The sequence below is a fragment of the Saimiri boliviensis genome, chromosome 1 (genome assembly GCF_048565385.1).
Source record: "Saimiri boliviensis isolate mSaiBol1 chromosome 1, mSaiBol1.pri, whole genome shotgun sequence".
Lineage (NCBI taxonomy): Eukaryota > Metazoa > Chordata > Mammalia > Primates > Cebidae > Saimiri > Saimiri boliviensis.
The window spans coordinates 167,757,500-167,784,221 of NC_133449.1; the positions used below are offsets into that span (position 1 = coordinate 167,757,500).

Consider the following 26,722-nt stretch of genomic DNA (forward strand, 5'->3'; position numbering starts at 1 on the left):
AGTCTGGGCAACAGAGTCAGACCCTGTCTCAAAAAAAAAGATATTAGATGCCTGAAACTCACAGTACAGTGAGGAAACCCAGACATGGAAGAACATGACATGGACCTAGAGAAAAAGCAGACAGAGAATGGGCTATGAAAGAGAGATCCAGAGCTGTACCTGAGGAACCTAAGAAGTTATTAAAAATCTGTTTTCACTTTCAATCCCTGGACTTTTTGAAGTCAGTTTTAAAAAATGGAATTTGCTTTTCATCATTTCGTCACTTGATGACTCAGTCTTCTAGACCATGCTTGTTTTTTTGTGGCTGTTTTATTTGAGATAGAGTCTCGCTGTGTTGCCCATGCTGGAGTGCAGTGTGATCTCAGCTCACTGCAACCTCCTCCTCCTGGGTTCAAGGAATTCTTCCACCTCAGCCTCCTGAGTAGCTGGAACTATAGGCATGCGCCACTGTGACTGGCTAATTTTTTTGTATTTTAAATAGAGACAGGGCTTTACCATGTTGGTCAGGCTGGTCTCAAACTCCTGATGTGAAATAATCTGCCTGCTTTGGCCTCCCAAAGTACTGGCAATACAGGTGTGAGCCACTGTGCCAAGCCGACCATGTTTGTTTTATAAAGCAAGCAATATGTAACAGAAAATATAAATTGGATGGTTTGGAGAGTCCATGTAAGCAACTGATGGACTTTATTTACTGTTATCAGAAAACATTAAATAAAAAAGAAAAAATATAACTCAAGACAGTTGCAGGTGGGCAAAAAAAAAAAAAAAGAAAACATTAGATGTGGCTGGGTATGGTGGCACACTCCTGTAATCCCAGCACTTTGGGAGGCCTAGGTGGGCAGGTCATCTGGGGTCAGTTCAAGACCAGCCTGGTCAACATGGTGAAACCCTGTCTCTACTAAAAATACAAAAAAATTAGCTGGTCGTGGTAGCACATGCCTATAATCCCAGTTACTTGGGAGGCTGAGGTGGGAGAATCACTTGAACCCAGGCAGTGAAGGTTGCAGTGAGCCAAGATCGTGCCACTGAACTCCAGCCTGGGCGACAGAGTGAAACTCCATCTCAAAAGGAAAAAAAAAAAAGAAAACATTAAATGTTTTAGGCTCTCCTCAGCTATTTCTTAACATTAAAATCATTTGGGAAAAAAATATGAAGCTTTCCATTTGCTCAACTTACTATGTATACTTAATGTATCATCTACTTCTAACACCTATTCATGATGCCTGCTAATAATAAACAGGTGCTCACTAAGAACTGAAAGGATCAGCTGGACCCAGTGGCTTATGCATGTAATGCCAGCACTTTGAGAGGCTGAGGTGGGAGGATCACGTGAGCCCAGAAATTTGAGACCAGCCTGGGTAACACAGACCTTGTTTCTACAAAAAAATGAAAAAAATTCAGCCGGGTGCCATGGTGCACACCTATAGTCCCAGCTACTTGGGAGGCTGAGGCAAGAGATGGAGGCTGTAGTGAGCTGCAGTCGAACCACTGCACTCCAGCCTGGATGATGGAGCAAAACCTTGTTTCAAAAAGAGGAAAACCTGAATGAATAAATTAACTGTAGTGTTGTTCTTTTAAGGTTAAAAACGACAACTAACATCAACCATGAAAGATCCAAGTCGCAGCAGTACTAGCCCAAGCATCATCAATGAAGATGTGATTATTAACGGTCATTCTCATGAAGATGACAATCCATTTGCAGAGTACATGTGGATGGAAAATGAAGAAGAATTCAACAGACAAGTTAGTTTTTTTTGTACAAACATGTTATTTTTTATATTCCATTTCAGTCCTCAGTATGATTGTACTTGTTCCTGAAGTGTTTATCTTGTCCTTTATGTATTAAATATGTAGATTGATGTGCCACCATTCCTATTTATTTGGCTGCTGATTACCACCAGGCTTAACTGCTTACAGAAATAACCTGGGGAACTTGAATCAGGAGGACGAGGGTGGAGCCTGGGAAACTTCTGCAAAGCTCCAAGATGGTTCCAATGAGCAATCAGATTTGGAAGCCACTGCCTTATGCCAGTCAGATTGCTGTGTTACCATGAAAGTCAAGAGAATTCAGGAGTCAGGACAAGACAGGCACAGATTTAGGATCCAGAATTATACTGGTTTTCACCTGCAGTCCTTGATGTGATCAGCCTGAAAAATTTGATACCACTCTTCTGTTGAGAGAACTGTCATGCATTGATAAACGTTGTCTTTTATTCCCATATGTCTGGAATCTGTTCCATTTTCTAATTCCTCACCTAATTATGGCTTTAATAACCAGCAGCCAGCTTGACTTTTCCATATCCGGTGATGGATATTCAAGAGTAAAACACTTAAGTCTTATTTTTGTGAGGATCAGTTGGGTGTTTGGTTTTTTTTTGTTGTTGTTTTTAATTACTCATTCTTTGACTCTGCCCCTTAGTTGTTTTGTTTTATTCATTTTGGGGTTGGATTATCGTTTGTATAGTTTTAAAGTATCACAGGTAATTCTGATATGCATTCCTTGAAGAGAGCGTCTCTTTTTACTTCTTCCCTGCCACCCTCAATGGAAAAAAGAATGTTCTATAATAAAAGTAAAAATATAGCAAAACCCTAAACAGATCCTCACAGGTCATTATAGTGAGCATTTTTTTTCCTTAGCACAGAAGCAGAAAAGAAAGTATGACCTTGTGCTTTTAAATGGTTTAGTTCAAGATATTTTAAGCCATTCCTAGTGATATATATCAAGTGTGTTACAAATTATCCTTTATTATAAATAATTGCAGGCCGGGCGCGGTGGCTCAAGCCTGTAATCACAGCACTTTGGGAGGCCGAGGCGGGTGGATCATGAGGTCAAGAGATCAAGACCATCCTGGTCAACACGGTGAAACCCCGTCTCTAATAAAAAATACAAAAAATTAGCTGGGCATGGTGGCACGTGCCTGTAATCCCAGCTACTCAGAAGGCTGAGGCAAGAGAATTGCCTGAACTTAGGAGGCGGAGGTTGCAGTGAGCCGAGATCGCGCCATTGCACTCCAGCCTGGGTAACAAGAGCAAAACTCCATCTCAAAAAACAAAAAACAAACAAAATAATTACTACAAATTATCCTTTATTATAAATCTAGATAGAAGAGGAGTTATGGGAAGAAGAATTTATTGAACGCTGTTTCCAAGAAATGCTGGAAGAGGAAGAAGAGCATGAATGGTTTATTCCAGCTCGAGATCTCCCACAAACCATGGACCAAATCCAAGACCAGTTTAATGACCTTGTTATCAGTGACGGCTCTTCTCTGGAAGATCTTGTGGTAAAAAGTTACTTTTCATCTTTTTAAAATGTAGTGCATCTTTTTCATGTCGAAAAGCCAGCTGCCATCTATTTAAGAATTCTACAGCCGGGCGCGGTGGCTCAAACCTGTAATCCCAGCACTTTGGGAGGCCGAGGCGGGTGGATCACAAGGTCGAGAGATCGAGACCATCCTGGTCAACATGGTGAAACCCCGTCTCTCCTAAAAGTGCAAAAAATTAGCTGGGCATGGTGGCACGTGCCTGTAATCCCAGCTACTCAGGAGGCTGAGGCAGGAGAATTGCCTGAGCCCAGGGGGCGGAGGTTGCGGTGAGCCGAGATCGCGCCATTGCACTCCAGCCTGGGTAACGAGAGTGAAACTCCGTCTCAAAAAAAAAAAAAAAAAAAAAAAAAAAAAAAAAAAATTAGCTGGGCCGGGCGCGGTGGCTCAAGCCTGTAATCCCAGCACTTTGGGAGGCCGAGGCGGGTGGATCACAAGGTCGAGAGATCGAGACCATCCTGGTCAACGTGGTGAAACCCCGTCTCTACTAAAAATACAAAAAATTAGCTGAGCATAGTGGCGCATGTCTGTAATCCCAGCTACTCAGGAGGCTGAGGCAGGAGAATTGCTTGAACCCAGGAGGCGGAGGTTGCGGTGAGCCGAGATTGCGCCATTGCACTCCAGCCTGGGTAACAAGAGCGAAACTCCGTCTCAAAAAAAAAAAAAAAAAAAAAGAATTCTACATTTCTTCCCCTTCAGAAATTATGCTGCTCTGGCTAGGCATGATGGCTCATGCCTGTAATCTAGCGCACTTTGGGAGGCCGAGGTGGATGATCACTTGAGGTCAGGAGTTTAAACCAGCCTGGCCAACATGGCAAAATGCCATCTGTACTAAAAATACAAAAATTGGCTGGGCACAGTGGCTAATGCTTATAATTCCTGCACTTTGGGAGGCCTAGGTGGGTGGATCACCTGAGGTCGGGAGTTCAAGATCAGCCTGGCCGACATGGTGAAACCCCATCTCTACTGAAAATATAAAAATTAGGTGGGTGTGGTGGCACATGCCTATTATCCCAGCTACTTGAGAAGCTGAGGCAGGAAAATGGCTTGAACCTGGGAGGCAGAGGTTGCAGTGAACGGAGATCAAACTATTGCACTCCAACCTAGGCAACAGAGTGAGAGTCTGACTCAAAAAAAAAAAAAAAAAACTGGGCGAGGTGGCTCATGCCTATAATCCCAGCACTTTGTGAGGCCGAGGCAGGTGGATCATGAAGTCAGGAGTTCGAAACCATCCTGGCCAACACAGTGAAACCCCATCTCTACTGAAAAATTAGCTGGGTGTGGTGGTGCGTGCCTATAATCCCAGCTACTCAGGAGGCTCAGGCAGGAAAAGCACTTGAACTGGGAGGCGTAGATTGCAGTGAGCTGAGATCGTGTCATTGCACTCCAGTGTGGGCAGCAGAGCTAGACTCTGTCTCAAAAAAAAAAAAAAAAAAAAAAACAGAAAAAAGAAATTGTGCTGCTTTTTTTCAGTGAAAGCAGAGTCTCACGATGTGGAGTGACTTCTGGCAACACTGTGGAGCTAGTCTTAGACTTCTAGCTCCTGCTTTTAGTCCTGATGTTGCCCTAGGGTACTTAAATGTCCTAAAGAATTACCAATTTTAAAACACAATATTACCATGTTACTTGCCTATATAAAAATAGCTTGATGGAGAAGTTTTGCTCTTTAATCTTGCCTTGGCTGAGCATGGTGGCTCACGCCTGTAATCCCAGCACTTTGGGAGGCCGAGGCCGGCAGCTCTTGAGGTCAGGAGTTCAAGACCAGCCTGACCAACATGGTGAAACCCCATCTCCACTAAAAATACAAAAATTAGCAGAGCATGGTGGTACATGCCTGTAATCCAAGCTACTTGGGAGGCTGAAGCAGGAAAATTGCTTGAACCCAGGAGGTGGAGGAGATTATGGTGAAACATGCCATTGCACTCCAGCCTGAGTGACGGAGTAAGACTCCATCTCAAAAAAAAAAAAACTTAAACATTCAGTGAAATACGCAAATTTTTATCTGAAAGGTAAAAATTTCAGAGATCTTTTCCTGACCCAGGATTTCATTGACGTACCCAGTTTGTTTGGAACTGTGGTTTAATAAAGAATTTTACGGCCGGGCGCGGTGGCTCAAGCCTGTAATCCCAGCACTTTGGGAGGCCGAGGCGGGTGGATCACGAGGTCAAGAGATCGAGACCATCCTGGTCAGCAAGGTGAAACCTCGTCTCTACTAAAAATACAAAAAGTTAGCTGGGCATGGTGGCACATGCCTGTAATCCCAGCTACTCAGGAGGCTGAGACAGGAGAATTGCCTGAACCCAGGAGGCGGAGGTCACGGTGAGCCGAGATCGCGCCATTGCACTCCAGCCTGGGTAACAAGAGCGAAACTCCGCCTCAAAAAAAAAAAAAAAAGAATTTTACAAGCTCTTAGCAGAAAAGAGACACAAACCTAGATTTGCATTTTTGTTATTCTTAGTGTCTCATTGCTAATGATATAAAAAGTTTTCTTTGGGAATTGTGATAACTAAATATCACCACTAGAGGAGAACTGGTAAGGTCCACTGAACTAATCTGTACTCCGTAATTACCTATGAAGCATTAAATACAAAAATCAGTTCTTTAGTTGCATCCCAGCATGCTCAGTTGTCTGGGCATGTTGATTTTTTTAAAGTACTCCAGAAGATTTATTATATAGCCAACCTGTCTGAATTGGGCATTTTGAAACCATTCTTCTAAAGGATGGTGTAGAGAACACTGATATTTACATAGCCTTTGTTGCAGTAAGTGATGGTAACCCATTTGAGCAGCCGTATGATCTGAACAGTCTCGGTGGGTATGATTACTTACAGCTACATTAGTCACCATAAATAATCCCAGTTGCCCTGTAATGTATAACTTTAATCTGTACCCTGTATAATTCCATAGTACAGAAGCTGATTTGTTTTTCTCAGTCTATTTGATACTACTTTGTTTCATTGTTATTCTTCTGTGACTCTGAAAAGATTGTTCATTTAAGAAGATTATGTTGTGGTCATCCCAGCACTTTAGGAGGCCAAAGTGGGAGGATCACTTTGACTCAGGAGTTTGAGACCAGCCTGGGCAACATAAGGAGACCCTGTCTCTACAAAAAGTTTAAGTTAGCTGGGTGTGGTGTCACAGGCCTGTGGTCCCAGGTACTAGGAAGGCAGAGGCTAGAGGATAGCTGGAGCCCAGGAGGTCAATGCTATAGTGAGCTGCGATTATGACAGTGCACTCTAGAATGGGCAACAAAACGAGTCCGTCTCAAAAAAGAGAAAAAGAATGCTGTTTTTCCCCCTAAACTTCACACTTTTTTTTTTTTTTTTTTTTTTTTTTTTGAGACAGAGTTTCACTCTTGTTACCCAGGCTGGAGTGCAATGGCGCGATCTCGGCTCACCGCAACCTCCGCCTCCTGGGTTCAGGCAATTCTCCTGCCTCAGCCTCCCGAGTAGCTGGGATTACAGGCACGTGCCACCATGCCCAGCTAATTTTTTGTATTTTTAGTAGAGACGGGGTCTCACTATGTTGACCGGGATGGTCTCGATCTCTTGACCTCGTGATCCACCCGCCTCGGCCTCCCAAAGTGCTGGGATTACAGGCTTGAGCCACCGCGCCCGGCAACTTCACACTTTTAAAGTGTAGATACAGTATTTCCCTTGGAGGAAGGGAGCATATATCCTGTCCAAAGAAACTGCTGTGTATAAATTACAAAACTAAAATTATTTTTCCAACATGGTGTTGGAAAAATATTATGCAATAGTCTTGAAGTGATGTAAGGTCAAATTCAGTGTAAAAGCCTGCCAGCGTACCTACATTTCAGGCCCTGGAACCTGCCCTCATTTCTTTTTATTTTTATCAACTTGCAATCTAAAATATCGCAGAGGAAAATTTCTAGCTGTTCTTCCTGGATGCTGACAAGTCTACTTAGGATAGTAAAGATTTAGCGACATAGCATAACATTGGTACAAGTCTCTAAGACTCAGACTTTGCCCCCCCGCCCCCTTTTTTTTAACTGATGCAAAAAAATGGAATCCCAGAGAAAAGTGACTTATCTGAATTTACATAGAAGTTAGGGGTAGAGGTGGGATATTGGACTTAGGTCTTCTTGTTTCCCATGCAGTTGTCTTTTCCTGTTATTTGCCATGCTTCCTGTGGGAATTAGAAGATGGCAATTGTCGAAAAACAACTCCATGTTTTTAGTGAGGATTCTAAAGTAGAATTAATCCATCAAACAATTCTCCACTAACTTTAATCATAATTTCAACACTTGCTTAGCATGTTTCCTTGGTATTTGGTGTTTAAAGAAAGCTACATACCATAATTGAATTAACAGAATTCCTTCTTCAGTGCTATTCCTTTAATTTATATGACGTTATTGGATTTCGGATTACACTTAAGCAAACTGAATTTGAATTCCTACTTTCTCTTTAGAAAATTGATATAATTTGATATGATATATAGGTTACATCTGGTCCCTCCTTTTTGGGGTTAAGTGTAGTCGTACAGTTCTTTTGTCTTACTTTTTGAAAGGTGTTTTTGCATAAGGATCTAGGTTGAATTGAGTATCTGAAACTATCTGTTAACGAACTTGCTTTTTTATATACTTATTTTCCAGGTCAAGAGCAATCTGAATCCAAATGCAAAGGAGTTTGTTCCTGGGGTGAAGTACTAAAATATTTGAGTAGACGGGGCCCTCTTTTGGTGGATGTAGCACAATTTCCACACTGTGAAGGCAGTATTAGAAGACTTAATTGTAAAAGCTCTCTCTTGTCACTGTGTTACACTTATGCATTGCCAAAGTTTTTGTTAGTCTTGCATGCTTAATAAAAGTGCTGAGACTGTTATTAAGTAAAAAGCTGTCAAACATTTACTGAAAATAGAATTGGCCCCATGGCTTCATGTGAAGACAGCAAGGAAAGAAGCACCAGTCAAGTTGTGAACAAGCACCAAATTAAAAGACCTAAACCTTACTAAATTGTCTTTTTTTCAGGCTAAACTGGTCTCTTAATGTTAACTAACACTTGTGTCTAAACTTTAAAATCAGTAAATTTAATTTGAGTTCCAACTGTTAAGCATATTTGAGATAATTTGTTGTAGACAGGTATGTCATATGACTGAGGCTACAAGGTAGTTAGCAGATGAATGCCAGTCCAGGTTTTTCTGATACGTTATTGTGTTAGAAATACTGAGTTCTAATGTTACATCTGAGGAAGTATATAATTGGAGAATTGTAACTTCTAAGGGATTCACTGCATCATAGGTATGCCTGTGTGGATTCTAACATATGACCAATACCAACCCATAATCCAGCTGAACAAAGATACTGTAACATTATGATTTGAGTGGTGCTTTTCCTTGCTTTGTTAACCATCACAAGAGTCTGCAGCACAACTTTTCTTTTAACAAAGCTAGAACAGTTTTGGCTTCTTAAACTTCATATTTGGGTAGGTTAAGCTGCCATACGTGTTCAGTGTGAATAGTGTTTAAGTTGAAAATATTGTAAAAAAATTATATTTTTTCAAAAATATTTAAAAAAATAAATAATAGTAGAACTGAGCAGATGGTTGTTTTTATTGGTGCTGGAATGTACTGTAGTGTCGTTACTTTAGTATGGGCCTAGTGCCTCAGGACTACCTTGCTGGCAGAAATGCTAAGCGATCAGACTTTGTTAGATTCCAACTAACAGATATGTTGCCGTGCAAGTATCTGTTCAGAATACAGCAGTAGAATAACTCCATTGTCCATCCTTGCTTCTTAATCACCTCAGGCTGCAGTGTCAGGGGAATCCTAGACAGCCATGTAAGAAACTTTATGACTGACCAATATGATGGTGACCTTACTTTAATAGAACTTCCATTGTCTTTTGTTTTTTCACAAGGGCTCTTCTTGAGCTTGTTAGGTTGAAAAAGATGAAGAAAGCCATGTAGTCATTTCTGACTCACATTCTTCTGGGAGAGGGGTTCTTTGGTGTGTGCACCTGTGCCCCAGTGTGTGGGGTTATTTTGGGCTTTTTGTTTGTTTTGGAGACGAAGCCATGCTCTGTTGATCAGGCTGGAGTACAGTGGCGCCATTTCAGTTCATTGCAACCTTCACCTCCCAGGTTCAAGCAGTTCTCCTGCCTCAGCCTCTCTGGTAGCTGGGATTACAGGTGCACGCCACTATGCCCGGCTAATTTTTGTATTTTTTTTAGTAGAGACGGGATTTTGCCAAGTGTTGGCCAGGTTGGTCTCGAACTCCTGACCTCAGGTGATCTCTCACAAGAATGAAGATTCTCAAATGTAGCTTTTGTTGTGGAAAATTTTTTAAAAAGAGGGCTCTAGCCAGACTTCTCGATGTCAATCCTGTGATCGTGGCCATGTCACTTAACCCTCTGTGCCTTCCTTTCCACATCTCTAAAATGGCAGTAATAACTGTCTCTGGATTATGTGAGTAGTTAATACATATAAGCATTTAAGACAGTCTCTGGCACATAGAAAGTCCTGTTTTAAGTGTTGTTATTTTTACTATGAGGAGTCATTTAGGCTAACCTCTCTTTTTTTTTTTTTTAAGACAGAGTTTCGCTCTTGTTACCCAGGCTGGAGTGCAATGTCGTGATCTCAGCTCACCGCAACCTGTGCTTCCTGGGTTCAGGCAATTCTCCTGCCTCAACTTCCTGAGTAGCTGGGATTACAGGCACACGCCACCATGCCCAGCTAATGTTTTGTATTTTTAGTAGAGAGGGGGTTTCACCATGTTGACCAGGATGCTCTCGATCCCTTGACCTCATGATCCACCAGCCTCGGCCTCCCAAAGTGTTGGGATTACAGGCGTGAGCCACCGCGCCCGGCCTTAGGCTAACCTCTCTTTTTGAGAACTTTTCTTGTCTGAGGGAACATGCACGTTGAAACCATGTCAGTGTTTAATTAGAGAGCCAGGCATCTGCATTCAGATAGTGACAGAGGGTTTCTGAGCATCAGCTGCCCATGTGTTACGAAGCCCTAAGGACAAATGATCACCTCATCAGGGCCTGTACAGGCATCGTTTTAGGATAAAGGCATCCTGTTTTAGAGGGTTTTAATTTTACGATGTTATTGAAATAAGGTACAGTGTATATGAGAGGATTTTTCATGTTCTTGTGCTGTTCTTCTCAACCTTTTCCATGTTACATATCAAAGTGATACTTGTTTAGCATACTGGAGTACAAGAATGAGGTTGCCCGTGGCTGGAGTTCTTAGCTCAAGAACTCCAGTTGGCCCAGATTTTGCCCAGGTGTATGGAAGGCTAGAGGATCTGCATTTCAGCATACTTGTAGCCTCTTAGTGGCCCATACCAGTTGAGAAGTTCTGCTCTTACTATGAAATGGCAAAGGAATTCCACTTAAAATCCATATATTGACTTTTTACCGAGTTCACCTTCTCTTTGAGGACATTGAAACAGGTTACAAGAAAGGAAACTGAGTAGTTTGGTTTTAGCATAAGAATGTTTTGATTTTTCAACCGTCTCACAAAAACTATAGACACATCCTACCTTTCCTGGAAGTCATTTTTTAGACCTTGGTGCACACAGATGCAGTTTCTGTATTTTCTGGAGTGTCTTCTGGAATTGGAAACTGATCTTTTGAACTTGAAGAAAATCCTTTGAAGACTGGGCAGATAGGAATGTATTTCAGAAAAGCAGTTCTCTTTACTATGCCCATCCCAATGGGGAAGTCATAGCTCTTGAGGCTGGAAGACGTGTCACTGTTGGCATGAGCCCCAGCTTTCCACTGTATCAGACCACGCTCCTCTGGGCTCCCTGGAAGAGGACAGTGGGGTCATTTACTAGGGTCAGCAACCCTCAGCTGCCTCTTACTTCCCATAACCCAGTCCTAAGGCAGACTTCTGGAATCAAGTATCTTTCTTAACTATCATCTGGTCCTAAAAAGCAGCTGTATCATTTCTGAGCTCCTAACTTGGCCAGAGCTCTAAGGAACACTAAAGGATACTAGTTATAATTAGTATTTATTATGTAACTACAGTGTGCCAGGCTCTGTGCTAAGTGTTTTAATTTCATTATCTTGTTTCTTCAAAACATACCCCTGGGAGGTGTATAGGCACCATTACACAAAATTTTAAGACGAAGAAAGGGAAAAAAGGTGAAGTAGTTGTCAACCTAAACCTGTGTGTGGCTAATGTGTGTTAGGCCCCTGGGGACCAAATTGGGCCGAGATTGTGTTCTGGGGTTAATGGAGGCATATTTTGAAACACTATAATCAGTATTAATATTTAGTATTATGATTCTGTATGTAAAAAATAAACTCATTTACGATACAAACTTCAGAAAGTCAAGCTAAATAAAATCTTTGATGGAGGTAGGAATATGACATTTTATTTATATATATGTATATATACACACACACACACATATATACATATATATACACATACACACACACACATATGTATATATAATTTTTTCTTTTTTTTTGAGACAGAGTCTTGCTCTGTCGTCCAGGCTGGAGTGCAGTGACTTGATCTCGGCTCACTGCAACCTCCACCTCCCAAGTTCAAGCAATTTCTCCTGCCTTAGCCTTCCGAGTAGCTGGGGTTACAGGCACATGCCACCACACCGGCTTATTACTGTATTTTTAATAGAGATGGGTTTTACCATGTGGGCCAGGCACTAGTCTCAAACTCCTGACCTCAAGTGATCCACCCACCTAGGTCTCCCAAAGTCCTGGGATCACAGGCATGGCCATTGCACCCGGCCAATAATTTTTACAACTAGGAATTCTTCCTCAGGTCGGGGAGGGGCACATGAGATCTTGGGTTTTCATAAGAGGGCTGGCATTGACAAAGACTGAAATACTGTAAATGTAGCAGAAGGAGTGGAGATGTCCACTTGCTGGCAGCCCAGGCCGAGAACAACCCTGTGAGTAACACAAACCAACTCATGTTTCAGAATCTTACAGGAGGGCACTGAGGGAAAGTGGAGTCCTCAGGGAAGACTACCTGGAAGAGACACTGTTTGACTGGGCTTGGCTGTACAAAGAGCACACACAGATGGGCAGAGTAGAGTGGGATGAGCCATAGTTATGGCATAGGATTATATTCTTGGCGTCTGATTACCTTACACCACTGCCAAAACACATGGCAGCCAGACCAGAGCTTTCTCTAGCCAACCAGTCAGCCTGCCCACTACATCCCGACCTTCAGTGCCTTCTCTACTTCTCCAAGCCCCTTCCTTTTTCCTAGGCCTCACCTACTCTCCCTCATCAGGAAACCCTGCCAATAACTCCAGCCCAGCTTCACTGGCTTCATTGTGCACTTAAATCCAGTTTTACCACCTATCTTGTGCCAGGAGCTCCTCTAAACAAATTGTTACTGACTTAACACTTTTTGGAATATCCTCTCAGTGTCTGATTCTGGGCTAAGCTGGTAAGCTCTAGCAGCATTTGCTGAACTAAGTGGACTGCCCTCTATGGTTGGGCTATGGATAGGTAAAGAGAAAGAGCAAGTGCAAAGTAGCCCATCCCCAGCAGGAAGTTAAGGACTGAGAAAGTCTTTTGCTACTCCATGGTTAAGGATGGGGTTTTGAAACAGCTAGACCTTGGTATGAATCCAGTTTGTGTGACCTTAGGCAAGTGACTTAACCTCCTTGAGCTTTAGGTTCCTCAGTGTATACTGCTGAGCTTATGTGGCGTGACACACACGGTGATTCCTGGCAGGGATGGTTATGATGCTCAGACGGGTTGAAAGGTGAGGTGTGAGGGACTCAGGCAGTTCTGCAGCTGTCTTTAAAGACAGCTGGAGGCTGGGCGCGGTGGCTCAAGCCTGTAATCCCAGCACTTTGGGAGACCGAGGCGGGTGGATCACAAGGTCGACAGATCGAGACCATCCTGGTCAACATGGTGAAACCCCGTCTCTACTAAAAATACAAAAAAATTAGCTGGGCATGGCGGCGCGTGCCTGTAATCCCAGCTATTTAGGAGGCTGAGGCAGGAGAATTGCCTGAGACCAGGAGGCGGAGGTTGCGGTGAGCCGAGATCGTGCCATTGCACTCCAGCCTGGGTAACAAGAGCGAAACTCCGTCTCAAAAAAAAAAAAAAAAAAAGACAGCTGGATAGCTCAGTCTAGCTACCCAAGTCATGAAGAAGCCTCTTGATAAACAGGCGCCTCTACTCAGATGCTCTCCATCTCCTCATATTCCCTAGGCATTGAGGCTGCCATGACTGTCTCAGGGCTATAGGATGGTCTGTTCCAGCCCCCAGTTCAGCATCCTTTAAATGAGAAGGGGTGAGTACCATGTTCAAATACCCACCCATCCACCCACAGGACAGCTGCTACCAAGAGCACCCTCCTTTGATTCTGCCTAAAATCCTATGGAGAACCCTGGCCCTCCTCTGTCCTTCCCACTTTGAGAGAGGGAGGCCAACCAAGGTGGGCGTATCACCTGAGGTTGGGAGTTTGAGAACAGACTGACCAGCATGGAGCAACCCTGTCTCTACTAAAAATACAAAACTAGCCGGGTGTGGTGGCACATGCCTGTAATCCCAGCTACTCAGGAGGCTGAGACAGGAGAATGGCTTGAGCCTGAGGCAGAGGTTGCTGTGAGCCAAGATAGCACCATTGCACTCCAGCCTGGGCAACAAGAGCGAAACTCCGTCAAAAGTGTATACATACATACATACACACACACACACACACACACACACACAGAAGAGAGAGAGAGGTGGCCAGTTGTGGTGGCTCACACCTATAATCCCAGTACTTTGGGATGCTGAGGCTGGAGGATCACTTGAGCCCAGGAGTTTGAGACCAACCTTGGCAATAAAGTGAGACCCCATCTCTACAAAAAATTTAAAACAGCTGGGCATGGTGGCATGCACCAGTAGTCCCAACTGCTTGGGAGGCTAAGGCAGGAGGGTCACTTAAGCCCAGGAGTTTGAGGCTGTAGTGAGCTGTGATTGTGCCACTGCACTCCAGTATGGGTGACAGACTAAGACCCTGTCTCAATTAAAATACATATCCCAGATTTGTGATGTTTTAATTTTGTGACTATGACTTCGTGGTCATAGTTTTTGAGGATGAAGTAAGACACTTCGCTCTGCCTCACCTATAGTAGATGTTTGGTAAATGTTAACTGTTTGTTATCAGAGCACTGGTGACATTTATTTTATACATTTACTGGCACCTTTTAGCGGGCCCCACAAAGTATCCTCAATCTTTGCAAAAAGCTCTGGTACCAGAGGGAGATGTTGGTGGCTCTTCTAGTCGCCATTGTGACATATTTGGAATGGATGGATTTTGCCAACAAACTGATGCTGCATTTATCTGTGTCCTGCTCTTAAGAAAGCAAATATACGGACAGGCGCGGTGGCTCAAGCCTGTAATCCGAGCACTTTGGGAGGCCGAGGTGGGTGGATCACGAGGTCGAGAGATCGAGACCATCCTGGTCAACATGGTGAAACCCCGTCTCTACTAAAAATACAAAAATTAGCTGGGCATGGTGGCTCGTGCCTGTAATCCCAGCTACTCAGGAGGCTGAGAGGCAGAATTGCCTGAACCCAGGAGGCGGAGGTTGCGGTGAGCCGAGATTGCGCCATTGCACTCCAGCCTGGGTAACAAGAGCAAAATTCCATCTCAAAAAAAAAAAAAAAAAGAAAAGAAAGCAAATATACCCCTCAGCCCGGTGGCTGTTAGAAAATAGATGTCAGGCACAGTGGCTCATACCTGTAATCCCAGCACTTTAGAAGGCCAAGCCGGGTGGATCACCTGAGGTTGGAAGTTCAAGACCAGCCTGACCAACATGGTGAAACCCCATCTCTACTAAAAATACAAAATTAGCAGGGCATGGTGGCACATGCCTGTAATCCCAGCTACACAGGAGGCTGAGGCAGGAGAATCGCTTGACCAGGAGGCGGAGGTTGCAGTGGCCAAGATTGGGCCATTGTAGTCCAGCCTGGGCAATAAGAGCGAAACTCCATCTCAGGAAAAAAAAAAAAAAAAAAAAAAAAAAAAGGAGGCCAGGTACAGTGCCTCATGCCTGTAATCCCAGCACTTTGGGAGGCCGAGGTAGGCAGATCACTTGAGGTCAGGAGTTCAAGATCAGCCTGGCCAACATGGTGAAACCCCATCTCTACTAAAAATAACGAAAATTAGCTGGGTGTGGTGGCATGCACCTGTAGTCCCTGTCACTCAGGAGGCTGAGGCAGAAGAATCACTTGAACCTGGGAGGAGGAGGTTGCAGTGAGCTGAGATTGCACCACTGTACTCCAGCCTGGGCAACAGGGTGAGACTCCGTCTCAAAAAGGAAAAAAAAAAAAAAAAAAAAAGAATGGCCGGACGCGGTGGCTCACGCCTATAATCCCAGCACTTTGGGAGGCTGAGGCGGGTGGATCACGAGGTCAAGAGATCGAGACCATCCTGGTCAACATGGTGAAACCCCGTCTCTACTAAAAATACAAAAATTAGCTGGGCATGGTGGCGCATGCCTGTAGTCCCAGCTTCTCGGGAAGCTGAGGCAGGAGAATTGCTTGAATCCAGGAAACGGAGGTTGCGGTGAGCCGAGATTGTGCCATTGCACTCCAGCCTGGGTAACAAGAGTGAAACTCCGTCTCAAAAAAAAAAAAAAAAGAAATGGAAGAAATGGAGAGGAAAGGATTCATAGGACTCAACAGTGACTCTCCTGGCCCCATCCTCTTCAAGACCTCTGAGGCATGTCTGTGCCTCATTCTGTCCCTCTAGCCTGTGGGCACTCCACCAGCTTACCTGTTCCTGCAAGGCCTGCATTGCCTGGGACCTAGCCACAGCTCCAGCTTAGAGGCCGTCTGTTGGAATGCATGAGTTCAGCCTAGTTTTTCATTCCCCTCCCAGGACAGAACCATACCTGGCACTGTGTTGTCAAGTATGAAAGCAAGGCACCCGCCCACAAACATCTCCGTGGTCAGCAGCACCGTCAGAATCTGATCCACTTCAAGAATGCCTGTGGAATAGGCCAAGGGCCAATGGGTGTCATGGTTCAATCTAGAGATCAGAGTTCAGGGACTTTCTCTTGTGCAGCCATGGCAAATGAACAGTACAAATCTCTGTCTCAAACCTATCTGTGCCTCTGTCTTTCCTATCTCTGGGTTCAAATCCCAATTCTGCCAGTTGCTTGCCAGTTGTTGACTTGGGACAAGTCACTGAACCTCTCTGAGCCTCATGTTCCACATCTGTAAAGTTGAAATGATAATGGATAAATAATAAATATAAATCAATAGATAAATAGAGCTGTTTTGAAAATTAAATGAGCACATGTAAAGCTCAATATCTGTCCACAGGAAGTGTCTTAGTAAAGGGCAGCTGTGACCCAGCCTCTCAGCTGTTGATTCACATCGAGTTGGGTGGGATTTGTGCCTCTAGTCGTGTGGAGCCTTTGAGGGAGGAGGCTGTGCTCAAAATTTTGGGCCCACCCCACCTTTGGAGACAGTAAACAGCAGGAGGCACCTGTATTGATGGCGCCAGGGTTCGACTCCAGGTAATTGGGCAGCGTGAGCCCGAAGAACATGGAAAATCCGAGCACGAAGAGGTTGCGAGAGGAGTTCATGTCCACGAACTGCAGGTTGGACAGCCCCACAGCTGTAATCATGCCTAAGGGCGCAGGAGAACCTCTGGAGCGCCGCGCACGCGCAGTCCATGCGGGCCCCCACCACTCGGCGACCCGCGCCGCGCTCCAGGGCTCGCGCCAGACACTCACCAAAGAGAGTGCAGAACATGCCCCCCAGGATGGGGTCAGGGAGCGAGGCGAAGAGGGCCGTGAACTTGCCGATAGTGCCCAGGACCAGCATGATAACTGCACCGTACTGCACCACGCGCCGGCTGCCCACCTGCCAGGGAGCCAGGGGCGGAGCTAGACCTGGGGGCGAGGCTGGGGCGGGGTTAGGTCCGGGGGAGGGGTCTGTTATAAGAGGGAGGCAAAAACCGGCTGGGGCTTCATGCGGGGGCAAGGCCTCTCAAAGACAGGGTGGGGCTAAATCAAAGTTGGGACCGGGTTGGGGCGGGGCCTGCAGCCCAAGGAATTAGGGCGGGACTTGGCGCTGCTCCGGCTCTTCGCGACACCTTGGTAATCCCCAGAACGCCAATGTTGGGACTGGAGGAGGTGGACCCGTTGCCCGTGCCCAATAGTCCCGCGATGATGCAGCAAATGCCTTCGGTGAAGATGCCTCTGTAAGAAAAGGGTGAGTCCCGGAAACTCAGTCCAGCCTCTGCACCAGCCTGTGTTCCTCCCTACTCCCACGCCTACTCCTGTGGGCAATTCTGGCCTTCAGTTTCCTCCTCTGTAAAATGGGGATAAATGCTGGTGCCCGTCTCACAAATGCTTGACAGATTGCATAAGAACGCACAGCCAGAGCCGGGCACAAGGAGGGCTCTCAATGACGGTGGTTCCCCTCGGACTCTGCCATCTACTCAGCTACTCCCAGCAACCACACAGAGGGTGATGAGAGGGCACCCTGATCGCATGCGCAATGAGGTCTGGAGTGTGTTCCCGACTTGCCCAAACCTACCCCCTGGGCCTCCACCCCGTTCCTGTGTGTGCTTCCTTGTGGGAGTCCTGAGATCAGATACTGAGGAGGGCAGGTAGGCTACCTGTTGATAGCATGTACTGGAGGGGGTGGGGCACCAGCCAGGCGCGCACAGGCGTAGTAATCTCCGATGGACTCAATGATGCCTGCTAGAGTCGCGCTGAACATTCCCAGGACGGCAGCCGCAGTTACTGTGGGCAGGCCCCACTGACCTGTGCCGGAGGGAGGCCGGAGGGTAGTTACAGTGAGGAGACTGTGATGGTCAGGAATAGACAGTGCAGTGCTGGAGGGCGCAAGGGCAGGTAAGGGGACCTTGAACTGGGATGGGAGCCGTACAGTTGTGGGAGCTTATTTGGGTCACTCAGAGTCAGGAAGTGGGACTGAAGATTTGTCTAAGTAAAACACCACTCTGCTGGGCGCACTATAAATGTGCAGCTAATGCTAGGTGTGTCACCTGCTGGATTGTAGTCACCAGGGGTCTGTCTTATAGGTGGTCTCAGTTGGGGGCAGAGGGGCCAAGTGGTGTTGCTCACAGGGATAGGGGATTCGGATCCAGGGTGCAATAGCCATGACATCACCACGGGCATCAGTTCGTGCCTGGAAGCCATAGGCTTTTGGGTCTGTGGGCAGCACGTCCGTCAAGGTCAGGACATAGCAGAGCAGCCATACGGTCATGATGGCCAGCATGATCTGAAGCAGGGGGGTAAGGGGGCGCTGAAGGCACTGGAGGTCTCAGTCGGTCCAGGCTAACCAGCTCCCACCTCAGCCAGAGTCCTGGCCATAGTCCCAGCCCCAGCCGCCTGCCAGGTCCTCACAGGAAACATTTTGAAGATCTGGATGCGGAGGACAGTGAGGCCCTTGCCCCAGCGGTAGACAGGCAGCAGGAAGGTGAGGTTGCGCAGGTACTGGGAGAAGAGGATGATCAGGAGAATGGAGCTGGGGGCAGAGGCACAATCAGGAAGTGGATGGTAGGCCAGGCTGGAGCCAGGAGCCAGGACGAAGGACATGAAGAGGGTGGGGTGCTGGGGCTGGGGAGGAATCAGGCCTGGTGCCTGCTCACCAAGCTGAGATGCCCCAGTGGGAGCCAGCTCGGTCGCCAGCAGCTTGGAAGACAGAGAGGCCAATGAGGGAGACAGTGGGGGTGACCGTGAGAGGCCCAATGTAGTTGAGCAGGGCCCCAGGCAGCCCCAGCAGGCCAATCACCACCTCCACCACGCTGGACACCATGATTGCACCCTGGACCTGGAAGGGCAAACATCAGCTGTAAGTCACCATGTAAAGACCATAACCTGGCGGCTAGCAGGATCAAAGCTCCTGGACCACCTCCTCAAATCCCCAAACTCAGTGGCCACCCTCACTCCCATATAGCCCCTCCTCAGGACCCAGCCTCTTCCACTCGAACATGCAAACCCACCTCCCGTATCCGTGGGTGCCAGATATGAGAGGTATTCAGGGGCAGACTCCAGTTACCGTAGATCTCCTCTGGGGGTTGAGTCAGGGACACACACGTGAACCAGGTACAGAGACAGACCGAGAGATGCTGCCATGGCTGCACCCTGGTGTCTGGACCCAGGACAGGCTCAGACCTCCAGGTCTCTAGACCTCCCCTTCTCCCCTGTGCAGACCCGAGAAGTGTACCCACCTTCCGGAGGGCATTTCCATCTCTCCAGAGCCAATATGGCTTTGGCTGGAACCAGAAATGCAAAGGCACTGGCCTGGAACAGAGGCAGCCTGGAGGAGCGGCAAGAGCAACAGGGGAGGGAGGGGTGGGATGGGGCAGGGTGGGGAGGAGGGATATAGTTGTAGGGAGATCGGGAAAGGAGGGCACAGAAAGAGGGACAGAGACACGAAGGACAAGGGCACATGGAAGTCGTTGAGGCCCCAGGGAAGACCATCTCTAACATTTTGGTGGCCCAAGGAAGAAAACAAATGGAGCTCCCAGCTCAAAACTTGCCCCCTTTCCTTCCTCCTGTCAGCTCCTGCACTGTGAGGAGAGAGCACAGGGCTGGAAGTGGACAGCTCAGTTCTGGAATCCAAGCTCCTCACACAGTCTTCCCCTGCCTGTCACTGCCCAAACAGCTCAAATGCCACCGGGTCTAGGGCTTTGCACTCAGGGCGTGGGGCCCCGGGAGAGTGGGCTGTTGAAGATGCCAGCACCGGCCTTGGGAGCCATTGGGCAGTATTCAGAACAGACCTTAAGAGGGGAGAGCCGGCTGGGCGCTATGGCCCACACCTACAATCCCAGCACTTTGGGAGGCCAAGATGGGTGGATCACCTGAGGTCAGGAGTTCGAGACCAGCCTGACCAACATGGAGAAACCCCGTCTTTACTAAAAACACAAAATTAGCCAGGAGTGACAGTGCATGCCTATAATCCCAGCCACTTGGGAGGCTGAGGCAGGAGAATCACTTGAACCCACAAGGCTGAGGTTGCAGTGAGCCAAGATTGCATCATTGAACTCCAGCCTAGGCAACAAGAGTGAAACTCTGACAAAAAAAAAAAAAAAAAAAAAAAAAGGAGAGCCAGTGAGGGCACATTCCCTTAAACCTGCAGATGCCTGGTCTCTGAAATGCACCTAGATCAAGGTGCCCAGGGTCAAGGCCTCACTCTAAGGCTGGCCTGGGATAGGAGAAGCAGGTGGAGGTAGATAGCGGCTTTTTTGTCTCACCGGTATCCTCTGGGAGACCACCTGCTCCTGTTGTGTGGATCAGGAGTTGGGGGGGGCTGGGCAGCTCACCGGATGCCCAGGGTGGTCTGGATGAGAGTGGTGATGCCCACGCACGTGAAGATGGTGCCGATGAGCTGACTGACCATGTGTTGGTCATGGCCCACACACAGCGCCTCGGCCAGCAGGAAGGGCACGGCGATGGTGCCACTGAAGCATGTCAGGTAGTGCTGGGCAGAGGGAGGGAGCAGAGTGCATTAGGCAGGACCCCAGAGCTCCAGGGAGAGGGGACAACCTAGTGTCCTCACACCTGCATCAGCAAGCCTGGACCTGCGCTGTCCGCCCAGTACTGGCAGTCCCACAAGGGATTCCCTGAGAGCTACTGCTCACCACTCTGGGATTACTAATCTCTGCTCAAGTTATTCCTGCGGCTTCTGTGGAGTGGGCTCCACTCTCTGTCACCAACACTCCACCTGGCAAGCGTCACACGCCCCAAGGGAGTTCATCTTCTCTCAGGCCTCCTCTTCCCCAGCCCTGCCTGCTGACAGCCACTGTGCTGACCTCAGTTTTCTCTTCCTGTTACCCAAGATACCCTCTGCTGGCCAGGGAGGGGCTGGAGGCCCTGGGAAGTGCACAGAGTGAGGGCAGGGAGGGCCTGGGGACACACCTGGAAGCCCAGCAGGATGCACAGGTACCAAGGCGGCACGTCCTCAATCTTATACAACATGTCAAACTTGGGCTCTGTGGGCAGGGGCATCGGGGGGTCTCTGGTGGATTCATGCTGAGGGAAGCAGAGAGAAGTAGCTTAGGGTAGAGTAATGGGGACAGACAAAACTCCATTCTGCCCTGGAATCCATCAGGTAGCCCAAGTGGCCAGTCAGCAACTGAGAGTGGGGTCCCTGCCCTCCCCAGCAGTCCATCCACCCGGCTGCCACTCGCTCTGGCCACAGTTGTCTCCCCCTTCACATTGCTTCCTGCAGGGATGAGTCTACTGAGCCGACTTCCAGAGCCCTCAGGACCTGGCATTCTAGCCAGGGAAATGGACCCCTAAGTCAGAAGTCTTGGGAGACCACAGGAGAGGGGGCTGAGAGGGCTCAAGACTGTGGACAAGCCCAACCTGGTCCCACTTCTTCCCCCTGGAGATCCTTAGGATGTTACTGGAGGGGAGGGTAGGCCCCTCCTGAACCCCCACCTGAGTCAGCCAGTCCCAAAGCTGACACCTCCTTCACCCCCACGTCCACCCATCCCCCAGTTGCCACATTCAGTTTGGGCCAGTCACTCTTTATTGAGTTCATCAGAGCATTTATCTCTGGCCTCCACAGGCCCTCCCACCCCCACCCCACCACCTGCAGTCCCCAGCACCTGTGTCCGGCCCTCGGGGTCCTCCTGGGCCCTCATCTCTGGGGCACAGGTTTGAGCTGTTCCTGAGGAGAAGAGGGGATGACTTTACGAAGGCCAAGGAGGAGGACTTTACTCCACATATCAGGCATTGTTCGAAGTAAATCTGTAACCAGATGCCCAGCTCCGGATTGCGAAAGGGGGGCCCGTGCAAAGGTAACGTATTAACTTTCGCTAGAGTGGTAAAGGCCACCCGAGCCTCTGCCACATGTGTTCTTCCCTGCCTGCATCTGTGCCTGGGTGCCGGACCTGTTCTTGTTTTCCAAGAGAGGGCCAGAGTTGAGTTGAGGGGTGAGGACCAGAAGTTTACCAGGCCCCAGGTGAGGGGAGAGAAGAGGGAGTGGAAACCAGCATTTATTATGTAACACCCTGTATAAGGCCCTTCCTCACTTATTTATTTTTTTATTTTTTTGAGACAGAGTCTCACTCTTGTTGCCCAGGCTGGAGTGCAGTGGTGTGATCTTGGCTCACTGCAACCTCTGCCCGCTGGGTTTAAGCAATTCTCCTGCTTCAGCCTCCCGAGTAGCTGGGATTATAGGCATGTGCCACCACACCCAGCTAATTTTGTATTTTTAGTAGAGTCGGGGTTTCTCCATGTTGGTCAGGCTGGTCTCGAACTCCCGACCTTCAGGTGATCTGCCCACCTCAGGATCCCAAAGTGCTGGGATTACAGGCATAAGCCACTGCACCTGGCCCCTTCCCCACTTTTTAGTAACCGATTAATCATTATCATCATCATCACAGTCATTCTCGTTATTGAGGAATGGCCTGTGCCAAGAAACATGGATATGCACTGTCCCAAGTAGCCCCTGTGCTGGGCGGTATTCACCCCTTTCACAGCAGAGGAAACAGATTCAGTAGATGTGATTTGACCCAAGCCAAGCAGATAGCAAGGTTGCAGAGATCAATCCTAAAATTCAAGTTGGTCTAAGCTACCTTACCCCCACCACCCCGCACCCCTCAGGGTCCCTGAGGCAGGCAGCAGATGGGCCCCTCCCTGCAGGTGGAGCTGCCTAGGCTGGCCCGGCCTGGCCTGCACCCTGGGTCAGGACACCGATCCCTTTCCCCTCTCAGCCACGTAATTTCTGGGACCCAGTGCAAAGTAAGAATGTGGGGCCTTTGTTCCAAAAGTATAAAGAATTTAAAGACAGCCACAGCAGAGCACTGGATGGAGCATAGGGACTTTCTATGTGCCGGGCCCTGTGTGGCTGCCCAGCCCAGCCCAGGAAGGTAGTCTTGTGCCCAGCCCGTCTCCCTTCCTGGCAGGCCCAGCCTAGCCTGGCCCTAGGGCCTGAGGATGGCAGATGGGGACATGGGGTGGAGGTGCTAAGAGCTCAGTCTCCTCAGCTGGTGAGGGCCAGGCCTGAGGTTGCCATTCTGTTCCCCTCTGGGATGCCCCAGCCTCAGCACTCTAAGGTCCACCTACTTCTGAGTCGCTGTGCCCATGGCCAGGCCCTGCCCGAAGGGTCCAGGGGCAGCATCACTCTCCAGCTGGGCAGCAGCTTCATGTCACAGCCCTGAATCTGCCTGTGTGTCCGGCGTCGACACTTCCTTTGTCTGCCTGTCCTCTCCTCTCCCTCTTGGCTCCTGCTCCCAGATTTCCAAAGTTGCTGGACCAGTTTGAAGCCTCTGCAACTCCCCAGCACTTTCCTCTCCACCCTCTCCTCCCAGAACTCCCCAGGGGACTGTGGAGACCAAGCCCCACCCCTTGCACACACAGCTCCATGGACACTCAATTCAAGCCAAACCACATAACACGCATAGAGAACGAGGTGGAGAGCAAGGTCCCAGATCCACAGTAGCATGAAGGGGCCCACACACCCAGATCTGATGCAGCCTCTCATCAGCCCACAGAAACACAGGTCCACGTCATGGAGGCCTGGCTCCACACCCGGTCCTACTGGCAGTTTAGTGGGTTTCTTGGGTCCTGATTCTCCTCCCGGTGTCTAGGGGTTCTCTCCTGAGTGAAGGCCAGGGAAGATGGGGCTTCAGGCAGGTCCTGGAACAGGTAAAGGATGGAAGGGGCTGAGTGCAGCTCCCAGGAAAGCTCAAGTGGCCAGGGCCTGCCCGGGCACCTCCATTCCCCCCGCAGCCTACCTCCCCTGTCCCCTAAGTCTGAATCCCCTCCCAGCCTGCTACTACTCAGCCTGAGACTTGGCCCGAACCTCTTCTGTTTTGGTTTCTGCATCTGTCCAAGGGGGATTAGATTGTCTTCCTACACATGGCTCATGTGCAAAATAAAAGTTTTTTTTTTTTTTTTAAGACAAAGTCTCACTGTGTTGCCAGGCTGGAGTGCAGTGGCATGATCTCGGCTCACTGCAACCTCTGATTCCTGGATTAAAGCTATTGTCCTGCCTCGGACTCCTGAGTACCTGGAATTATAGGCACCCGCCACCACGCCCAGCTAATTTTTGTATTTTTAGTAGAGACAGGGTTTCACCATGTTGGCCAGGCTGGTCTCCTACTCCTGACCTCATGATTCATCCGCCTCGGCCTCCCAAAGTGTTGGGATTACAGGGGAGAGCCACTGTGCCCAGCCCATAAAAGTATTTCTAAAAATAGGGGTTAGAATGTTCTGTCTTTCCTCTGAGGGCTTGGGCAGATCAGAGACACTCACAAAGCAAACTCAAAGTCCTGGTGCCACCGATCTATGGTTCCCAGACCTGGGCGGGGCCCAGGCCTCCTTTACTAAGGAAAAGGCTCCAGCCAGAAGAATTTCCAGGGAAAGCAGCATTGAGGACCAAACTGTTGAATCTGGCTGGTCAAAAACCCAGGGCCCAACCATACCAGCTGGAGTCAAAGGCAGAGTGCGGAAAGTGAACAGCTACTGAGTGTAGACCAGGTGAGCTGCGTGCTCTGGGAGGCGCAGACAGCATGGAGTGGCTGGAGTAGGTGTGCCACGAGGCGGCCTGTATGCAGCTGTCCTTGGTTCTCTTTTCTCATGATGGCTCTGAAGACCTGGGATGTCACTGAAACCGCCTTTGCAAAATTATGATTGAGACAGTGAAAGAGATCTAATTGAATCAGCTCCATCTTGCTTCTAATCTCCAACCTGTCCTTCTTCATTCCTGTGTGAAGGCTGAACTCACCTTGGCAGAAACTTAGTTTTTCCTTTATAGTTTAAAACAAAGGCAATAACAGCCCTTTGTCAAAGCAGATCTCCTTCTCGCCTGGGGACTGGATGGCTTTTGTAGGACTATTAGCCACAAGATTAGAAATGATGGTTTAGGAGTCATGCAGCTGGAGACTATAAGATTCTGACCCTCTCTAAACTGTTCTTAAGATCAGTGCTTGAGATACTTTACAGACCCTGCACTTGATGGATCGGCTGGCACCGCCCAGAACAATCTGTGGCTCCCACCGAGGAACTGACTCAGCATAAGAAGACAGCTCTGACTCCCTGTGATTTCATTCCTGACCAATCAGCATTCCTGGCTCACTGGCTTCCCTGCCATCCACCAAGTTGTCCTTAAAAAGTGCTCCCCAAATGGTCGGGGAGATGGATTTGAGTAATAAAACTCTGGTCTCCTGTACAGCCAGCTCTGCATGGATTACTCTTTATTGCAATTCCCCCATCTTGAGAAACTGGCTCTGTCTGGGCTGTGGGCAAGGGGAACCCCTTAGACAGCTACATCACCACGCGATTGACGGCTCTCTCTTACCTCTGGAATTTGTAGGGATGTATATTGGGCCTGCCGTAGGAGGGATGTAATATTGTGAAATATATATTTGGTCTTTGACCTCATTTCCTGGAGTATAATTTTTAAAATCTTAAAATCCCCAAAGTGATGTCTTTTTGTGTGTTAATGATTGACTGATGGCTGGCAGCCCCTTGGGTAGCTTCAGGACAGGGGCTGGTCACCAGAGAAACCAAGGCAGGATTTCAGCCCCCCATCCCATCCTCGCCGAGGGAGGGCAGACAGGCTGGTGGATAAGTTGTTCACCAATGGCCAATGGCTTAATCAGTCATGCCTATGTAGTGAATTCTCCAGAGAAACTCAAAAGGACAGGGTTCAGAAAGCTTCTGGATACCGAACACGTGGAGGTCCCTGAAGGGTGATGCGTCAATTGAGGGCAGCTCCAAGCCCATTCCCCATACCTTGCCCTGAGCATCTCTTCCTCTGTATCCTTTGTAACATCCTTTATCAGAAACTAGTAAACATTTCTCTGAGCTCTATGAGCCACTCTAGCAAATTAGTTGAGCTCCAAGATGGAGCTGTGGGAACCTCATCTTGAAGCCAGTAGGCCAGAAGATCCAGAGGCCTGGACTTGGAACTGGCATCTGAATGGGGGCAGAACAGGGGACTGAGCCCTCAGCCTTGTGGCTCTGATGCTATCTCCAGGTAAATAGTGCCAGAATTGAATTTTGGAGGGCACCCAGCTGTTGTCGGCTGCAAAACTGCTTGCCTGGTGTGTGTGGGGGGAAGCCCCAAACGTTTGGTCACAGCTGTCTTCTGTGTTGTTGTGTGATAGAATAGGAAAAGCATTTTGAAGGCCGGGCCCGGTGGCTCATGCCTGGAATCCCAGCACTTTAGGAGGCCAAGGTAGGCAGATCACCTGAGGTCTGGAGTTCAAGATCAGCTTGGCCAACATGATGAAACCCCGTCTCTACTAAAAATACAAAAATTAGCTGGGCATGATGGTGGGTGCCTTAATCCAAGCTACTTGGGAGGCTGAGACAGGAGAATTGCTTGAACCCAGGAGGCTGAGGTTGCAGCAATCTCAGATCACCCCACCGCAGTCCAGCCTGGGTGACAGAATGAGACTCTGTCTCAAAAAAAATTTGATTTGAGAATTTTTTTTTTTCTTAAAAGGACT

The 26,722-nt window shown here is 48.1% G+C and overlaps 2 protein-coding genes across 7 annotated transcripts; one reads left to right on the top strand and one right to left on the bottom strand.

The window, feature by feature from the left end:
- The first annotated feature begins 1,605 nt into the window (after nucleotides 1–1,605).
- PAIP2 (poly(A) binding protein interacting protein 2) lies at nucleotides 1,606–8,876 on the top strand. The gene is made up of 3 exons (XM_039468424.2): nucleotides 1,606–1,743; nucleotides 3,102–3,281; nucleotides 7,936–8,876. The coding sequence occupies exons 1-3, from the start codon at nucleotides 1,606–1,608 to the stop codon at nucleotides 7,990–7,992; spliced, it is 375 nt and encodes a 124-aa protein (XP_039324358.1). The 3' UTR covers nucleotides 7,993–8,876.
- SLC23A1 (solute carrier family 23 member 1) lies at nucleotides 3,280–26,715 on the bottom strand. Of its 6 annotated transcripts, none has more exons than XM_074380063.1 (16): nucleotides 23,331–26,715; nucleotides 21,869–21,930; nucleotides 21,174–21,287; nucleotides 20,579–20,736; nucleotides 19,484–19,572; nucleotides 19,256–19,323; nucleotides 18,902–19,083; nucleotides 18,657–18,777; nucleotides 18,375–18,531; nucleotides 17,906–18,053; nucleotides 17,378–17,483; nucleotides 17,016–17,145; nucleotides 16,766–16,909; nucleotides 16,167–16,262; nucleotides 10,827–11,093; nucleotides 3,280–7,469 (listed from the first exon to the last, which is right to left on the bottom strand). In XM_074380063.1, exons 1-15 carry the CDS (start codon nucleotides 23,746–23,748, stop codon nucleotides 10,846–10,848), a joined length of 2,241 nt encoding a protein of 746 aa, XP_074236164.1. In that variant the 5' UTR covers nucleotides 23,749–26,715; the 3' UTR covers nucleotides 3,280–7,469; nucleotides 10,827–10,845. The 6 variants fall into 6 exon arrangements, with proteins under 6 accessions (XP_074236164.1, XP_010342781.2, XP_074236183.1 ...); XM_010344479.3 differs by lacking the exon at nucleotides 3,280–7,469 and having other exon boundaries at nucleotides 10,671–11,093; nucleotides 23,331–23,491; nucleotides 23,726–26,715; XM_074380082.1 differs by lacking the exon at nucleotides 3,280–7,469 and having other exon boundaries at nucleotides 10,671–11,093; nucleotides 23,726–26,715.
- Between the last annotated feature and the right edge of the window lie 7 nt (nucleotides 26,716–26,722).

Coding starts and splice junctions, on each gene's coding strand:
- SLC23A1 (XM_074380063.1), bottom strand. CDS start 23,748: ATGAGAGGCTGCATCAGATCTGGGTGTGTGGGCCCCTTCATGCTACTG. Junction 19,324..19,483: donor ATGGAAATGCCCTCCGGAAG/GTGGGTACACTT, acceptor CTCAACCCCCAG/AGGAGATCTACGGTAACTGG. Junction 17,146..17,377: donor GCGTTCTGGGGATTACCAAG/GTGTCGCGAAGA, acceptor GCTCCCTGGCAG/GTGGGCAGCCGGCGCGTGGT.
- PAIP2 (XM_039468424.2), top strand. CDS start 1,606: ATGAAAGATCCAAGTCGCAGCAGTACTAGCCCAAGCATCATCAATGAA. Junction 1,744..3,101: donor AAGAAGAATTCAACAGACAA/GTTAGTTTTTTT, acceptor TTATAAATCTAG/ATAGAAGAGGAGTTATGGGA. Junction 3,282..7,935: donor CTTCTCTGGAAGATCTTGTG/GTAAAAAGTTAC, acceptor CTTATTTTCCAG/GTCAAGAGCAATCTGAATCC.